The 14,936-nt window shown below is 40.8% G+C and overlaps 2 protein-coding genes across 3 annotated transcripts; one reads left to right on the top strand and one right to left on the bottom strand.

Annotated features, from left to right (window-relative positions):
• Positions 1–316: 316 nt before the first annotated feature.
• Positions 317–4,696, bottom strand: tmed7 (transmembrane p24 trafficking protein 7). 2 transcript variants are annotated; one of them, XM_020643467.3, is made up of 4 exons: positions 4,558–4,696; positions 4,047–4,251; positions 2,578–2,823; positions 317–1,616 (listed from the first exon to the last, which is right to left on the bottom strand). In XM_020643467.3, the coding sequence occupies exons 1-4, from the start codon at positions 4,617–4,619 to the stop codon at positions 1,380–1,382; spliced, it is 750 nt and encodes a 249-aa protein (XP_020499123.1). In that variant the 5' UTR covers positions 4,620–4,696; the 3' UTR covers positions 317–1,379. The 2 variants fall into 2 exon arrangements, with proteins under 2 accessions (XP_020499123.1, XP_020499122.1); XM_020643466.3 differs by having other exon boundaries at positions 4,047–4,311; positions 4,558–4,664.
• A 437-nt stretch (positions 4,697–5,133) lies between these two features.
• Positions 5,134–14,936, top strand: LOC109991208 (RNA-binding protein MEX3B-like). Its single transcript, XM_020643462.3, has 5 exons — positions 5,134–7,299; positions 8,450–8,688; positions 8,877–8,922; positions 10,181–10,959; positions 11,201–14,936. Exons 1-5 carry the CDS (start codon positions 6,678–6,680, stop codon positions 11,609–11,611), a joined length of 2,097 nt encoding a protein of 698 aa, XP_020499118.2. The 5' UTR covers positions 5,134–6,677; the 3' UTR covers positions 11,612–14,936.

Here is a 14,936-nt window from a genome sequence, read left to right on the forward strand (position 1 = left end):
GAGTGGCCAACAAACAAAAATATCTTGAAGTTAATTTTTTTTTGTGTTTCTGAGCTTACTTTATCTGGAAGTAGCTTAGGTTTAAGTGTGTTTTCCCCTAAATATAATATTTAAATATTTGACATAAATCTCACAGTGAGATCGTTGTGTATAATCTTGTTTTTCCCCCAATACGGCTTATTGAATGATGACACGAAAATGACAGTGAAAAAAACAGACCTAACTGGTTATCAAAGCCCAAATCTGCCATCCTGATATTTGAGTTATTGATTCAAATATTGTGTGAGTGGGTAAAATGTCAAAGTACAACTACAACTCAGAGAGACTAAGATCATTTTATATTCAAGCAATATTTTTTTGCAAATTGTACAGTGCTTTTAAAACCAAGAGGACAACATCAGCCCAAAAGATAAATACGATGTCACACTTCAAACAGAAAAGACAGAATTTGATTTTACATTGCCAGGAAGCAGTGAAAGAACATTTATAACAAGTTGCTGTAGAAATTGTTGTAACTGACCACACAGTGTGTCATGTAGTCACAAGAATGTTGTTTTATTTCTTTTGATAATCAACATGAAATTCAAAATGAAGTCCCTTACTGTATCTTTAACTATTTTGAAGATAATTCAGCTTAAATCCAAAACTAATTTAGAGTTCAGTTTTTAGGGGAGACCATCTCTATCTCTAAATTCTGAAACTGCCTCGAGTTACAATAAGATTAAAGGTGGCTCAAACTCTGTACAACATAATAACTTCTAAAATGACAAAGCTGATAAAAAGCACACACATTACCAAGTCGTGCTCCCCCATACAGTGAGGTTTAATAACAAAGGGATTTTAACAACCAAATGCAAACTTAAAGTGAAAACAAACCTTTTCTTGCCTGAGTGGTTTCAAAGACCCAATGCTCTTCAGATGAGGACAAAAAAATCCTCAACTCTGTAACTCACAACTTCCACTCTTTTGGAAAATATCAGAACACAGTTTAGGCTGAAACTTGAACTAGTTAAGGGTACAAAAGGACTCAAATAAAATAAGAACATGTTTAGAAATTATCTCAAATATTTGAAGTATTTAAGGGTGGCTTTTTCTATACAACCAACTGCTTTAACTACCCTCATATAGTTACAAGCAACAAAAGCAAGTCTCTCTTCTGGGTTTCTTTTACCCCTCAATAACAGTTTGAACACAAAACAGCCCAAGACTGAATTGCATAAAGTTAGTGAAAATACCAGTGCTGTATGTGGATGACAGATTGTAGGACGTAGCAGTTTAATAATTTTCAGATCAGCACTGATATTTTGACTCCTTTTATGCACATGAGCCCAGTTACAGATAAAGAAAGTAATCAATCAGATCCCAGAGCTCAGACACTGTTAGGATCCGACCCGTGTTGTAGTGGTCTTCTTGTCAGAGAAGAAGCTTCTAAGAAGGACCACCTGACTGATGCTGACCACCAGAAGGATGATTGCTTCACCGATGGACCAGAAGGCGACCCGAGTGTTGAGGTCCTCTGCCCGGCTGCGTCCCTGGGCCTCCCTGAGGCGGAAGTGTGTCTGGTAGTCGATGATGGACTTCAGGGCCTCGTGGATGGACACGCACGCTGATTCCATCTGGAAATAGTAAAAACAAATTGGAGGATAAGACCGGTGCAAGATATTCAGACTCACTTTGGATAGAGGTTAATGATTGTCATGTAACAAGAAACTAATTTAACTTTAATTCAAACATTTTCATTTTAAACTCCTTCAAACTATATCGTAGGAACATAGATTTGTTCCTGCACGACAGAGTTAATGCAACATTTTGACACAACAACGTTAAGGTTGTGAATCAAATATAAAAACTGATGGCAACAACCAGCAAAATTTGAACAAATAGCCATTTCAAAGATGAACAAAACTCCTAAAATGTCCTTAGTGTTTTTGGATCACTTCGGCAAACATTTTATTTTTATTTTTTTTAACTAAATGATCATCTCTCAGTAGCTAACAATGCTTATTTGCCTCTTTTCTAAGAACTCTTCCGTAATTCTGCAAGTAAAAAACTGGAGAACATAATGGGCACAAAAAACATGAAATATTGTGTTAAAATTAAAGCAATAAAATGGGCTATGTGTCGGGAAATTAGCTACCAGATGATGTGGCTCTTGATAGTGGAGGCTTAATGAACACTTCTTCTCCCGTTTTAAACCACACTTGCTCAAACCAGGATGTCATTGTGTACATATAGGTAATTAGGGTTGAGCACACCCATTAGACAGTTGTTTCAGTATTTGAAGCAGGTTGAACCTCTTTTCATGTTAAACGGGTGGAGCTAGGCTGTGAATTTACAGAGATCCATTAACAACATTACTTTAAGCTTAAAGTCAATATAAAAGGTTTAAATGTAAACAATCTAAGCGGCAATCCAACTTGCAATATTGTAATGCAACTTATGGTTTGTTAATAAGGTAGAGTAAAAATAATGGTCATGAAAATAACCACAGATTACAAAAGACAACTTTTGCTCTCTGTATATCAAAAACGTTCATCCTCACACTCAGAGACAAACACTCATACACACACAGCTTACCTGGGTAAGAGCAGTGACTCTGTTTTCATTGGGGAAGAGTGGAGGGTCATCTCCAACCTGGAAGTCAAAGTAAACAGTCTTGTGTGTGAAGGTGGAGAACTCGTTGCTGAAGCAGAACTTGTAGGTGCCGTTCTTTGCTGCTGTAAACGTAAAGCTGTCATATTGCTTCTTCATCTCCTTGTAGAGTGTAGTTCCTTCGGGGTCCTCCAAACGACAGTCTACATCATAATGACCACCGGTCACCACCTGGGTAACCATAAAGACAAGAGAACAGCTGTTCAGTATCAGAGACATACAATATTCAATTTAGTTATTTATTTACATTTTTACCAATTGTGTGGAGTAGCCGAGATGATACAAAATGAGTGGAAAAAATCTCCTATATGCACACATCACATTTTATTTTATTAAATCTAAAGCTTTGACACATTCAATAGAGATTCATGATGGAGACTGTGACACCGTTCAAGTTCAGAGACTAAAAACAATATAAAAAATTAGGAATTTTAGCTCAGCTAAGAGGCAACACATTGGCCAGTGGGGTCACCTTATAGGCTAATGTCATCAACACAGACACAGATATGGAGAACAGAACAGGCAGACTGCTGTTATTGATTTAGTTTAGAAATGAGCCTTGAAATGGTTCCTTGACAATTTATGAAAACTCTTCACAAAAGGTGCTCTTAAGACAACTTGTTAATAAATGCAGAATATCTTGACGAAGCATAAAAACCAACAATCTCTCAGAGTCATATAAAAATGAATATAAATCAAAATGTTTTATAGCAACAAATACTAATCAGATCATTTTAACTAAGTACAGCGTGTAGAAATAGATGTTATCAAAAAATGCATCGCCTGCGCTGACAAACTGTATGTTGTTTAATGGAGCAATACTTAATGCATTGAATAATAAAAACCAATGAAAAAAAGACAAACATGTCAAGTGTGTTTGAAATGAATTTGGAAGGTTATTTAAGACAGTATTAAGCATTCATCAGTAAGATACATTTGATATATAAGCCTATTTCAAGACCTGAGATGTTGCTCATTGAAGCAGTGGCGGTTCTAGACCACTTTAACTGAGGGGGCCAAACTGGGCCCAGTTGTTTTGTCAGAGGGAAACATTAAACCCACTTTCAAACAGATATATAATATATATATATATGCCAAATGATAGAGCACATCATTAAATACCACAACATAAAATACCATGTGTCAGTAACAATATTTAATACTAGATTGTGAGTCCGATTGTTGAGTCCAATAGGTGTGTATGTGTTATTAGGGGGGCTCTTCGTTTTGGAGGGGTGGGCACAGGGGGGGGGGGGGGCGAGCTCAGTGTTATAGGGCCCCTGTTGGCCCCTGCCTAGAACCGCCCATGCACTGCAGACTGATGCTGTTTTCATTATGGTCGTCTGGACTCAAATATTTAAAAATGTCATCAGACATCAAACAGCCGAGCTTACCTGAAACTCCAGTGTGCACTTGGTGCCCATTATGATGTCCTCGTAGAAACACTGCTTTGCGTTGTCGGGCAGCTCAAAGGTGAGCTCGGAGCCCAGCACCCACCCACAGAGCAGCTGGGCCCACAGCACCTTCAACAACACCCGAACAGATCCGTACATCCTGAAGTCTACGAGCCAAGCCTGAGGTATGAACCTGTGAGCGTGCCTGCAGGAGAACAATCCACACAGCTTTAACTGAAAGTCCCACCGTGAGAAACTAAACAGACTGACAGGAGACAAAGCAAACCCGGACATTGGTGTTAGCGACAGGTACGAGCTCAAGCTAACTAGCTAGCCGGCTAGCATTTCAATAGTAAAGCCTTAAAACACTTTGGTTATTTTCATATTTTCCTATCGTAAGTGTATTCATGTGTTATGAGCGAGCCGTGGTAGTTAAAGCTAAGGATAATTAAATATCTATATTTGTAAAATCATGATTATGTCTCAGTCAGCATTAGCAAACGTTACTTACCTCGATATGCTCACCCGGATGCAACTAATGCTACGTAACCTCCTGCAAACGTAGCACGACATTGGCTGGCGTCCGCCATAAGGCCCGCCCCCTCGTCTCTCCGATTTGCCGAAAAAGAAGAAGGGGCGCAGTTGTGCGATGACGTAAGCTTACGGCTTACTGTGTTGACTAACGGATCCTCTTCTGCAATATCTTCCAACGTGGCTGACACCATTTGGTTTTTAAAATAAACTCAACCTAAAAAAAACAAAATATAATTAAGAAGATAACACGATTTCACAAATTTATTCACAGCTACCTCCAAATGACAATTACATCCGAAATAAAGATAAAGATAAACTTTATTGATCCCCCATGGGGGACATTTTTGCGTTACAGCAGCTCAAGGAAACAGGAATCTAATTATTAAAAATAAAAATAGAAGTTAAAACATATTTACATCAGTTAAATGAAAAAATACAATAATAGAATATTACAAGGTATCTACACTTCCACTTGTGGAAAGAGTTATTGTTATTAAAAACACACACAGTGTGTAGCATTATTGATATGAGTCATAATATAAATATAAATAATACATAAAATATACTCGAAACAAAATAAATGTAGCCATAGTCTATACAAAAACAAAATCTTAAATAGTTTTAGTAGTTAATGACGAAATAATTTTAAAGTTGCTGATAAGGATGCTGTTATCATCAACTTTAAACTAGAACACAGCCTTATCATAATTGTTTTGGAGTCAGTGAGTTTCAAATTGGATTGCTATAGTTATTCCATGATATCCTTCATTTTCCTCCTCATATTATCTATGACAGGGATGTGCAACTGTGGTCACAGCAAGGGTCACATTCATTTAATTCTCACTGCCAGATGGCCAAATTGTAGTATACAAAAACGATTACAGTCAATTATGTCTGAAATTTATCTCAACATATACCAGTGATCAAATATTATTATGGACATATTTCTGGTTTTCATGATTTCATGGCAGATTTTGTCATCTTTTCTTCATGTTTCCAATTAATTGATATGTCAAAATTGACCTGAGGGCCACGTTGAGGGTTGATGGGGGCCGCATGTGGTCCCCCGGGCCGCCAGTTGCCCCACCCTGAACTATGAGGTTCTACTATTCTGCTGTTTCTATCACACACGGCGGTAGAGCTCGTGTATTCAAGCTTTTTTCTTTTTGTTCTTACCATGACTTCTATCCAGCAGTCCACTTAAAATTGTAGATTGTTATTGAGTTTTACAACCAGTTATTTTATCATAATAAACAATACCATGCCCATATCACTTTCCTGATAGGCGGCTATTGAAATCAATATAACTTTGTCGTTTAAAACTCAGTTGCGGAAAGCTTTGTCCTTAAATCGTCATGTGCTCCTTATTTGTCATAATCCAGACTCATAAAGAGGGACAACACCAACATTTTACTATTCCTAAATAGCATACGTCATTGGAGTTTACATGGGGTCAGCCAAACCTTAATGTAAGACCCCAAATGTCAGGGTTTGTAAGCCAGAGTAGCAAGACAACCCATAATTGTAAAACAGTGTTATAGATAAACTACATTCACCTGCTGATAATATGTCTACACTCATGCACTTTAACTTATGTCAATACTGTCCATTTACAACTCTGTTTTTGCACATAATCTTTCATATTTAAGACTAGTAATGTTTAGTTAAATCCTGGTTGTATATATTCTCATTCTTAGTTTTGATATTTTTAGTGCTTATTTACTTTGTATTTAATATTATATTGTGTTTAAATTTGCTAATATTGTGTGTTTGGACAATCTGCTGCTGTAACGCCACAATTTCCCAGTTTGGGATCAACAAAGTAATTCTAATCTATTCTTTCTGTCAGATGGAGACGTGAGTCTATGGTGAATACACGTCCGACCCAAAAAAACAAATCTCGCGAGAACTGGTTGTATGAGATTACAGAGTAGGGAGGGCTGCATGGGAGAGCTAGAGAGACAAAACAAAAGCCACACATTTCAACCAACAGGCGCGGGTCGCTTTTTATTTTTTATGTGTTAACCAAAAACAAAACGGATTCCTTCTTTGTACTAATTAGTATTTAACAGCAATATTTTCCACAAGTTTTGCAACATGCCCAGTAGCACGTCTTTGCTGGAGGCCGACGAGGGAGAGTCCGAGCTCCCTCCGCCGCTAGTGCACGCTTTCGCCGGTATGGGCCTTGAGGAGCACAACGGCAGCCAAAGCCAGACATCCGAACAACCAGATGAAAGCCTCTCTTTTCTCCACCACCACCACCACCACCACCAAGTTTCTCATTTTAACCTCCTCGGTACCGTCCTGGACTTGAAGCCCCTGCCTCTGCATCGGCCTCCTTCGGGAGATGAAGTGAACATCACGGCCGAGGACGAAGAGCTGGAAGTTGTAGCCGCCGACTCAGGCTCGTTTCTGGGGCAGGCCCATCGCCCCAAACATCTCCCATCGGGGCCGGGTGGCTCCATGTTGCCGCCCGGGATGGACCCGCAGCACGTCGAGACGGTCCTGTTGTACAACGGGGACGAGCTGGACGATAATGTGGCCGGCGGCTGCGCCCTGCCGCCGGGTAGCAGCATGGCGATGCTACCGCCCGGCGTGTACGCGGAGCCGGGCTACGAGGCCGAGGCGGCGCTGTTGGCTCGGCGGAAAAGCGTCAACACCACCGAGTGTGTGGCCGTGCCGAGCTCCGAGCACGTCGCAGAGATCGTGGGCAGACAGGGTGAGTCGGTTTCTGTTCTGGTTCTGGTTCTGTCTGGAACAATAAAGCCAACCCACGACAAGTTGCTAACAAGAGTTTGGATAAAACTTAGTGGAAAGACAGCTGATGCAGCGGTACAGAAACTATACTCCAAACTAAAAGCAGGACAGTAAAAACATTAAAGAGATAAAAAAACAATGATAAAATGTGGGGGATATAAAGTAACATAATTGTATGTTTTCACCATTTGGACCTAATGCAAGAAACTTGGCGCATAGCATTGAGTTCATGCAGATTTACATAATGAAGTGATTTTCTTTTTATTTACAAAATGCACACATTGTAAACGACATCTCCGTGAATTATTAAAACTACAATCCTGACTCTCCTCCTACAATAATTGACTTATTAAGCTTGAAAGCTAAAGTGGGTCATCATCATCATCACCGTCGGCCCGACACACTAAAAAAAAAAAAAAAGTTAACAAGCAGCTGCCAATAAGCAGATTATTCAATGTCTTCCTTCTTTGTCAACATGCCTGGGGTTTTTGTTTTTTTTTAGACCGTGTGTCTGTGCTTTGCTGGCTGGTGAGTTTGTGCCGAGCCGAGCCGTGCCATGCCGAGCTAAAAGCAGGCTGCTCTTTGTCTCTGTGTGGTGTGCTGGTCACCATTGCTTTGCCACATCAGCTGTGAGGTTAAAGTTAGAACTCCGTGACATAACCAAGACTACTTTTTTTTTGTGTTCCTCTGAATAAATGACCGGCTTTTCTTAGCTGTCCAATTCTTTTATCTGGCTTTCTTTCTTCTTTCTTTTTTTTTGTTTTTTTACATAAACTTTACGTTGCTTAATGGTAGGGTTTGGCAGTGTGTTGTTATGTCAGAGAGAAGTTGGGGGAGGGTGCACAGACTGCAGTGTTGACAACAACAGGAAATGGCTCTGGTAATGATGCTGGACTCTCAACCACAGCTGTAGGGAATATTTAATTTATAAGCCATGCAACCTTTAAATTGCATTAAGCACTGCCGACAGAGTGGTGCGATCTTGCATTGGGTCAATTAAAGCTGAACACTCATGTCTGTGTAATGTAATGTTGTGGGTCCTTTTTTTTTTTTTTAACCCAAATTATAAGTAAGTCTAATCTTTTTTTTTTTTCTGTCTTAATCCCCGACAGGCTGTAAGATCAAGGCGCTCCGAGCAAAGACCAACACCTACATTAAGACGCCGGTGAGGGGAGAGCAGCCTGTCTTTGTTGTGACGGGGCGCAAAGAAGATGTGGCCATGGCTAAGAGGGAGATCATGTCGGCAGCCGAGCACTTCTCCCTCATCAGAGCCTCTCGCAACAAGACGGGCCCTCTGTCTGCTGCAACTGGTCCAGGGACCCCGGCTCTTCCTGGACAGACAACCATTCAGGTCAGCAAGCATGTGATCATGAGTCAACGTGGGGAAAGATATGAGACGCACACATTCTGGTGCAAGGCATCACTTACAATGTAGTCTTTATAATGCTGTGTGTGTGTTACCATCCAAGTTGACTTGTTTAAGAGGGGAGGATTTGTGTGGTTTATATTTTTGGTTACAATTTTCGTTTGAACTCACAGGTGCGGGTGCCATATCGTGTGGTCGGGCTGGTCGTGGGTCCAAAAGGTGGGTCTTTATTCCATCCTTTTATTCAGATAAACATTGTTTTTTTTGTTGCCTTTCACTCTATCAAAGTAATGTGTTGATGGACCACATTATTGTAAAAGCCCATACATACAGGTAGCTCCTTCTTTTCTGACCTTTAGAAATTAAATTGTAAAATCGTTTCCTTAAAGTTTTTTTTTTTTTAGGTTTAAAAATTAGGTTTAATATGCTTTTTCTCTACTCCAGGAGTTTACATGTTGCTGTCACGGTGTCTCAGACCTTTTGCCCTGTTGACATTACCACCTCAGTGTCAGAAAGCCCTGGGGTTGATTTGCAAATTGAAATGCGGCGGTTCTCAGTCATGTGCCACTAGGCTGGAGAGGGTTCGCTAAGAAGTCAAAAAAGACTTCAAATTTTAGACAAATAAGGAAACCTTTTTCCACACAGAGGTTAAAGTGTTTAATATTTAGTATAGTTTAGAGTCGTTTTGGTTTCAAGCTTTTCTGTCTTTTAACTTGTACTGTTTTAAATGCTAATGTTTAAATGGTTTCATATGGGGGGAAAAAAGAAGTTAAAATACATCCATTCTGCTGTGAATGTAAAAGCGTCATTTGAAAAGGTTCCAACGCTCGACTGGAGCACACAGTCTGGGGGTTGAGATGTGTGTGCTTTAGCCAGATGAGTCACCAAGACAACCTGCAAATCATTTCTATAATAGCTGCACAGCTGTGTTCAATCCATTCCCAATGTTTGAAGAAAAGCGAGGGGAATAACTGGAAATATATCGTGTTTTAATTTGACTGGGCAGCGTAAGGAGAACTACTCGGGCTAAATGTCCGTTTCTCACAATCAGATCAAGTTGCAGTTTGAAGCCACAATGAAGCGTGCCTAAATTCTTTCCCCTTATTTTCTCCGGCTAATGTTATGAGCACAATTAATGAAACTTTTCTCACTTTATCAGTCGAACTTTCTTTGTATAGAACATTTTAAATGACAAAAAAGTATCAAGACATGTGAAATTAAACTCATTTAAGACGACCTTGCACCAACCTTTAGATCACGCACATACACTTCAAGAACGGATGTTATAATTGTCCTCGACCTACTCCTACTAGAGCACACAAGATCAAACAAAGAAGAAGATCAAATTTCTTTGGAATGGTCTCCCTCGTCTTGGGCGAAACTTAAGTTTAAAGCGTTAACTCTGGACGCAGTCATGTGAGCAGAGCAGTTGGTTGTTCAGAGTTAAAATGTTTCGGTCTGGTCGTATCTTTTTCAGGAGCAACCATTAAACGCATTCAGCAGCAGACCCACACTTACATTGTGACACCGAGTCGCGACAAAGAGCCGGTGTTCGAGGTCACCGGGATGCCGGAGAACGTCGACCGGGCGAGGGACGAGATAGAGGCGCACATCGCCCTCCGCACGGGAACCTGCGGGGGCATCGAGGCTCCGGGTGTGGACAACAATGACTTTCAATTCAACGGGACCGACGTCAGCTTTGAGAGCTCTGTTACCCGCGCTGGCCTGGGGGATGCCAGTTGGCTGCACGCTGCTGCATCATCACCCAGTGGGGGCGCTGCTGGCGGTGCTGCTGGTGCTGCTGGTGGTGCTGGTGGTGCTGCTGGTGGTCTGCTGCCAGTGAGCATCAACGGTACTCCACGAATCAATAGCAATATTAACAGTGGTGTCAGAATGTCTTCCAACTACCGCAACGACAGCTCCAGCTCCCTGGGCAGCGGCTCCAGCTCGGCTGATTCTTTCTACGGCGGCGGAAACGCCAATCGGATGGCAGATTTCAGTCCAACCTGTGCGTTCAATGCCAACGCTAACAACAACAACAACAGTAACGGCAGCGCTAGCTTCTGGTTTGGCGACAGTCTCCTTCCTGTGGGGTCCGAGGAGCTCGTCAGCCTGGGAAGCGGAGGCTCCTCCTCAGGGTTCGACCCGTTAACCATCTCCACCGCCCAGGCCTCGCAACCTGCTACACAGCCACAAATCTGGAGCCCCTTCGTGGACCAACAACCCCTCCAGGCCCTTGATGCTCGCCAGTCTCAGGTAGGTTAATACAATCTGTGCTTTGACAGAGAAAGCCGGGGCAAAAATCAGGTCAGATGGAGAGTAGTTTTTAAAATCAAATGAAGAGGAAGGATTAAAATGCAAAGGTAAGTAAGAATAAATGCAAATAGAAAGAATAAAAGTGAGTTTAAGCAATTAAACAATACAAAAAAGAAGAAAAACAACAATAAGAGACGATCAAATTATATATATTAAAACTGTTGCCTTTTGCTGTCTCCAGACCAGCCAGCCTGGAACCCCTCGGCTTTCCCCAACGTTCTCCGGCACAGAAGCCTTGGAGCACCCTCAGGCCCAGCGCGTCCACCGGGGGGCTTTTGGCTTGGCAGGAGCCCTCGACGCCCATAGGTTCCCCTCCTACAGCTCGGCCTTCTCCTCTTCCAGTGAAAGCACCGCCTCCTCCTCCTCCCCTCCCGAGTCCTCCCTCTCCTATCGACCAGGGCTGGGATCAGCAGCGAGAGGACAGGAAGTGTGTATCCACTGCATGGATAACCAGGTGATCGCCGCCCTGGTTCCCTGCGGCCATAACCTTTTCTGTCTCGATTGTGCCACCCACATATGCCAGGGTCCAGACGCTGTTTGCCCTGTGTGCCTGTCCCCGGTCACACAGGCCATCCAGCTCCGCAACATGTGAGTTTGATCCACTCGGCTCATGTGGTGTAAACCACCCAAACACTTCCAACGTGTGTGTGTGTGTGTGTGTGGTAATTACAAAACAGACCCCAAACCGTTTCTTGGTGTGTCATCTCCCCAGTTTTGTTCAAGCGGCCGTTTTGGTTGACAAAGACGGGAATGAATAAGGAATAATGTGTATTCAGGGCATGGGTCAGGGTCTTCACCCCGGTCATGTGCCTGTTATTGTGAAGTCTTCTTCCATGAATGATTGATTGATCAACGGGAGGGTTGGAACCCTCTGTGTAGCATTGGGGGGAAGGGGATGGGGGGGTGGGTGGGATATAAATATATTTTTTCGCTCACAATGAATTTTGATTTACATTTTTCTTCTCCCCAAAACATCTAGTTTTTAAGATTTTGCCTACCTATATTTTATGACAAATTTTAATGAACTTTGAATCCTGTTAGATATCATATTGTTATTTTCATGTTTGCATCTCAAAAGTTTTTTTTTTTTTGCTGCTAGCGTTGTTTTTATATGTGCTGACACACGGCCCGGCCCCTTTGCCTCTTGATTATTGTGCTCAGCGACACTTTGAGGAAGAGAAGAGCATGTTTACATATAACGAGTCCCTTCTGAATATAATGTGTATAAATGAATGGTATCCTCCTGGTTAAGATTTTGAATGCGTACACTAGTTAACTGGATATAACGTACACATACAACATTATCTGGCTACTCTATCTTGGATAATTGTGTAAATACGATCAAGTGAATCTGTGCTGATCTGATGTTTAAATGCTTCAGATCTTAAATCCTAAGATTTGTGCATCAACGATCGTCACGACATGTAAACACACTCACAGAGGGTTTAACCTGCACAGGTGTGACACTCCAACAGCGACCTGTTGTTGCCTCTAGTTTCTTTCTCCTTTTTTTTCTTTTTTTTTCGATAAAAGAAACAGAAAAGAGTGTAATTCCTCTGGGTGTTACACTAGCTCAGTACCGCCACGTTGCTTTTCCATTTCTACTTAAAAAAAACAAGTGTTTACGGTTAACTTGTGCCTAATTCTGCTCCGACTAAACAAAAAAGAAAAGAACGAGTTCAGCTGACTCACGGTGTTGCTCCGTCTTAAGACAAACTTGTGGCCTTTCTGAAAGCCTATAATTATCTGACAACACGATCGACTAATCTTATATTTCAGCTCAAAACGACCCAAGCTGACAGACTGAGGTCTTAATGTATCCGTTCGAAGATCGGTCTCTTTAATGCGTCCCGGTGGATCAAAGGCGATATCACAGGGAGGTTTTCCTTTGCTTCCTTTTTTTAACGAGTATTTACCTTTTTTTCTTAAAAGCAACAAACACTTCCATTGACTTAATTTCTGTTTGAATTTCTTCCCCTTGCGTTTTTTGTTCCCCCTCTTTGTGTCTAAATAATCTCCTTTATTTTTGGGAAACAATGAGCTGCACAGCTCTTATATTTGGTTACATTCCTCCTCCCCTGTATTGCTGACACTTAAGTAGATTGTAAAGCTTATAAAGTAACTCCTCACCTGCGAGCCAAAGGAGCTGATATTTATACTATGAAAGACACCTTAGACCTGGAACAAAAAGCCGTACTGCACAGACGGCATGCTGACTTTTTAAAACATCTCAAAAGAATCCTTTTTATTTCACTTGAATGTTCGTTTTTTTTTTTTTGTTTTTTTTTACCGCTCCACCTTGTGGCCATCATATCAAAGCCATGTCTTGACCTTGTTGTGGAGGTGAAGGGAACAGAATAACTCCCATTATTTAATCCCATGTGTCGTCTACCAGGCCTATGCAAAAACAAAAAGCTCTCAGTATGTTAACTGCTCCAGGAAGCACCAGATGATTTAGACTCCTCGGGTTGTAATTACAGAGCTCTAAAGAAGGAAGAAGGACTCATTCTTTCTGTTTTATTTTCTAACTACATTTGAGTCATTATCAGCTGCTTTAATGCATCAATAGGACGTTTCCATGGTACAACTTTTTGCTTTTCATGTCTCCTCAACTGAACCTGCGTTCATCCTGAGCTTTTCCTTTTTTATCTCTTCACATTATTTACTACATGGGACTCTAAACGATTAGACCTTCTCTCTCCTTCTGTCCATTTCTCTGCCTGAAAATGAAGAAAAGGGTACAAAACTGTTGGAAATCATCTCAGAAATCTTAGCTTTAAACTCCAGCGGCTCTGGACGTTGTTTTCCAGGATTAAATGGGACATTTGCGACGAGGGGAAGCGGCTGGTATGACTTCAGCTTGGACTGTGCTGACACTACATAAGATCATACTGTTTCTGTGTGAACATTGAACCCCGGTCCCTTTTATCATTCCAGCTGTAAACAGTATTTTGGAGTTTTTTTTTTTTTTTTTCCATCGCTCAGCTATTTTTCCTTTCATTTTGAGTTTTTCTTAAGGAAACGGATCCAAATGAGTCTCAGAAGTGCAAAAAAAAAAAACACCAACCCACGTCTGCTTTTGCTCTCTCTGGTCTTCTCTCCGTCCTTTTTTTTTTTTTTTATCTTTGCTCAAAGGGTCGATCTCTCTTTGCTCTCTTTCGGAGGAAATGCAATACACGCTGTCGACCCTCACTTTATGGAAAAAGACTCTATTGACATTTTGTGTATGTATTATTACTGTTAATGACTGATGAATATACAGAACTTATTTTTATTTTGTTACATTTCATATATATACATAAATATATATCTATATTAAAATGTTTACAATAAGATTTCTAATTTTTTTTTTTTTTACTTTTCTCTACGTGAATGAAGAGTTGGAAACGGAGAGGTTGCAGGAGGGTGTCAGTGCTATCTGCTTATAGTTATATTAGTTTACAGTATTGACGATAATAGTATTGATAGCTGCCGTTAAATCTAGTGGAAAATGGAATGTGCATCACGAGCATGTCTTCATAATGTAACGCCGATGTAAAACGTCTCACTGCAACTGTAAAAAGGCCAAGGATTCAAGCTGCCTGTCATGTCTGTACGCCAACCAATTAAGAGCGGTATACTGTCAAATGTATCTTAGATGATCTCTATAGAAATTCATATATTGTTAAGCTGTACCAACAGTTCAAAGTATTTGCTAATTTTACTACAGGTTTGTTATGTATATGTAGGGGAGTCTTATGGCATATATAAATTCTTCAAATTGAGACAGGAGTTTAAAAGCAGACTATATTTTATAACGGCCTTTTAAGTTATTGCGGCCAAAGCACTGATATTATATATTTGCTGTAAAGAGAATTTAAGAGTTTTATTTTTCTGATATTAAAGTTACTTAATAAAGACGGTTTCATTTAAAGCCA

This window comes from Labrus bergylta, chromosome 2, assembly GCF_963930695.1.
Source record: "Labrus bergylta chromosome 2, fLabBer1.1, whole genome shotgun sequence".
NCBI lineage: Eukaryota > Metazoa > Chordata > Actinopteri > Labriformes > Labridae > Labrus > Labrus bergylta.

Excerpts from the sequence above, each read along its gene's own strand:
- tmed7 (XM_020643466.3), bottom strand. The coding sequence starts at position 4,619 with ATGTCGTGCTACGTTTGCAGGAGGTTACGTAGCATTAGTTGCATCCGG. Across the intron at positions 4,312-4,557 it reads ATCCGGGTGAGCATATCGAG|TCTGTTTAGTTTCTCACGGT; the intron begins GTAAGTAACGTT and ends GTCTCCTGTCAG. Across the intron at positions 1,617-2,577 it reads GAGTCACTGCTCTTACCCAG|ATGGAATCAGCGTGCGTGTC; the intron begins GTAAGCTGTGTG and ends TACTATTTCCAG.
- LOC109991208 (XM_020643462.3), top strand. The coding sequence starts at position 6,678 with ATGCCCAGTAGCACGTCTTTGCTGGAGGCCGACGAGGGAGAGTCCGAG. Across the intron at positions 7,300-8,449 it reads AGAGATCGTGGGCAGACAGG|GCTGTAAGATCAAGGCGCTC; the intron begins GTGAGTCGGTTT and ends AATCCCCGACAG. Across the intron at positions 10,960-11,200 it reads TTGATGCTCGCCAGTCTCAG|ACCAGCCAGCCTGGAACCCC; the intron begins GTAGGTTAATAC and ends TGCTGTCTCCAG.